Source organism: Ichthyophthirius multifiliis, assembly GCF_000220395.1.
Source record: "Ichthyophthirius multifiliis unplaced genomic scaffold scaff_1120509249695, whole genome shotgun sequence".
Lineage (NCBI taxonomy): Eukaryota > Ciliophora > Oligohymenophorea > Hymenostomatida > Ichthyophthirius > Ichthyophthirius multifiliis.
In genome coordinates this window covers 16,546-18,284 of record NW_004087445.1, presented here as the reverse complement: position 1 = coordinate 18,284, position 1,739 = coordinate 16,546, and the positions used below count along the sequence as shown (strand labels likewise).

The following is a 1,739-nucleotide window of genomic DNA, read 5'->3' as shown; positions in this document are numbered from 1 at the left end:
ATTTCTTTTATTATAACCAATCAAATATAATATATAGTCTTTCTTTATCTTTTTTTTTTATTTTCTAAATAAATAAAAAACAAAAAGTACCTAAATTTATTTTTATTAAGCCATATCTTTAGTAATAGCTTTTTATTATATGTTTTCTCTAATTAAAACTTCTCTAATGACAATATATTCATTAATATCAAGATTTATATCCAAACACAATTGAATTTCCTATTAAAAACGAATAAATAAATATATATATACATATATACGAAACCTATTTTGTTAAATTGCCATAATTTTATTATTTTTTAAAATCTTATTTTTAAACTACATTATTTTTATGATTATCTTCTATTTTTTTGTTTGTTATTAAAAAAAAAAAAAATAATGAATTTATATATTAATATGAGAAAAAAAAAAAAAAAAAAAAGATAAAAAATTACAATTTTCTTACCATTTTTTTTTCAAAATTCTCGACTTCCTAATAACTTTTTAAGCCGATTTTTCTGAAACTTTTTAATTCTTCGATTCTTTATCTTATTTATTTTTCCTTAATAATGCCTTATACTAGTTTTTCATGTTCTTCGGGTGTATTAAATCTACTAAAAACCTTCATCATATTATAAATTTCTTTCTCTTCTTTTGTTCTTTCTTTATCTAAATGATTTTATTTACTATAACAAAACAAAAATATAAGAAATTATTTTATTAAATTTTTTTTTATTATAATTATTTAACTTTAAATCTAATAAACCCCTTTCTATAACAAATTTTTTCCTCTTAATTCTCTCATCTAGTCTTGCATTATAAATTTCCAATATTTTAAATTTCATCTCCAAATCATTTTAAGTATCATCATCATTAAATTCCATTTCGGCAAGTAAAAGTTCCGCATCATTATCATATTCAATATCAAAATCACCTCTCAAAGGCATATAACCGACTATATCTTATGCATTTTAGTTAATATTTTAATTATTATTTGACAAAACCTTTAAAGTTCGGGCATTTGATGTTGTAGGGATCATATTTTACTTTTCAATGAATCTTTAGTTTCTTTTTCTAGACTAGAACCTTAATACCATATTTCTATTATTACTTTCAATTATTAAGTCTAACGTTTTTTCATCTCTTCTTGTTAAAAATTTTATATTTTTTACTTTTTATTTTGTTTTTGGTTTTTTTTTTTTTTTTTTTTTTTTTATTATAAAAACATTCTAATTAAATAAAAAAAATTACAGGATAAAATTATTTGTTTTATTAATCTAAATGATATTATTCATAATGTTTTTCTATTTCGTCTTTTGTTTTATCACTTCCTATATGATCCGATAAATCTGCCCAATTTCCAAATCCAAATCTTTCTAATCCTTCGAATAAAAGGAGTTCTTCTTCACAACTCCAATCTTCGGTTATTAGAGGGTAATTTAGTTTATTTATAATATTATAGTCATCAGTTATTTTATGTTCTCCAGATTATACACCATCAGAAAAACAGTTTACGCAAATATCCATGTTGGATTGTTGGCAAAATATCTTTACTTATTTTGTTATGTCTTTTTCGCAAATGTCACAATTTACTTTGTTTGATGGAAAATACAAATTCTATATTATTATTATTAGTTTAGTTTTTTATGTTTTACACTGTATAATGATTTTCTTTTTCTTTTTGGACTTCTTGCTTTTATTATTATTGTTAATTTCTTCTTTTACTATTATTTTTTTTTTTTTTTTTTTATAATAAAAAT

General features: G+C 20.1%; 3 protein-coding genes across 3 annotated transcripts in view, besides 1 other annotated feature; 1 reads left to right on the top strand and 2 right to left on the bottom strand. All coding sequences in view use genetic code 6, as the record gives it.

Annotated features, from left to right (window-relative positions):
* The window catches only part of IMG5_024460 (hypothetical protein), a gene marked incomplete at its 5' end in the record, with an annotated part of 790 nt that extends 776 nt beyond the window's left edge, over positions 1-14 (top strand). Inside the window, one exon of the mRNA XM_004039331.1 lies at positions 1-14. This exon is cut by the window's left edge and continues 181 nt beyond it.
* The window catches only part of IMG5_024450 (hypothetical protein), a gene marked incomplete at both ends in the record, with an annotated part of 1,076 nt that extends 57 nt beyond the window's left edge, over positions 1-1,019 (bottom strand). Inside the window, 4 exons of the mRNA XM_004039330.1 lie at positions 1-48; positions 91-219; positions 446-665; positions 730-1,019. The exon at positions 1-48 is cut by the window's left edge and continues 57 nt beyond it. Coding sequence (XP_004039378.1) covers positions 1-48; positions 91-219; positions 446-665; positions 730-1,019 — 687 coding nt within the window. The remainder of the gene's footprint in view (positions 49-90; positions 220-445; positions 666-729) is intronic.
* Positions 1,020-1,029: 10 nt separating this feature from the next.
* IMG5_024440 (transcriptional adapter 2, putative) lies at positions 1,030-1,599 on the bottom strand (the record flags this gene model as incomplete). The annotated part of the gene is made up of 2 exons (XM_004039329.1): positions 1,231-1,599; positions 1,030-1,080 (listed from the first exon to the last, which is right to left on the bottom strand). The coding sequence occupies exons 1-2, from the start codon at positions 1,504-1,506 to the stop codon at positions 1,030-1,032; spliced, it is 327 nt and encodes a 108-aa protein (XP_004039377.1). The 5' UTR covers positions 1,507-1,599.
* Positions 1,170-1,194: a microsatellite.
* Positions 1,600-1,739: the final 140 nt, after the last annotated feature.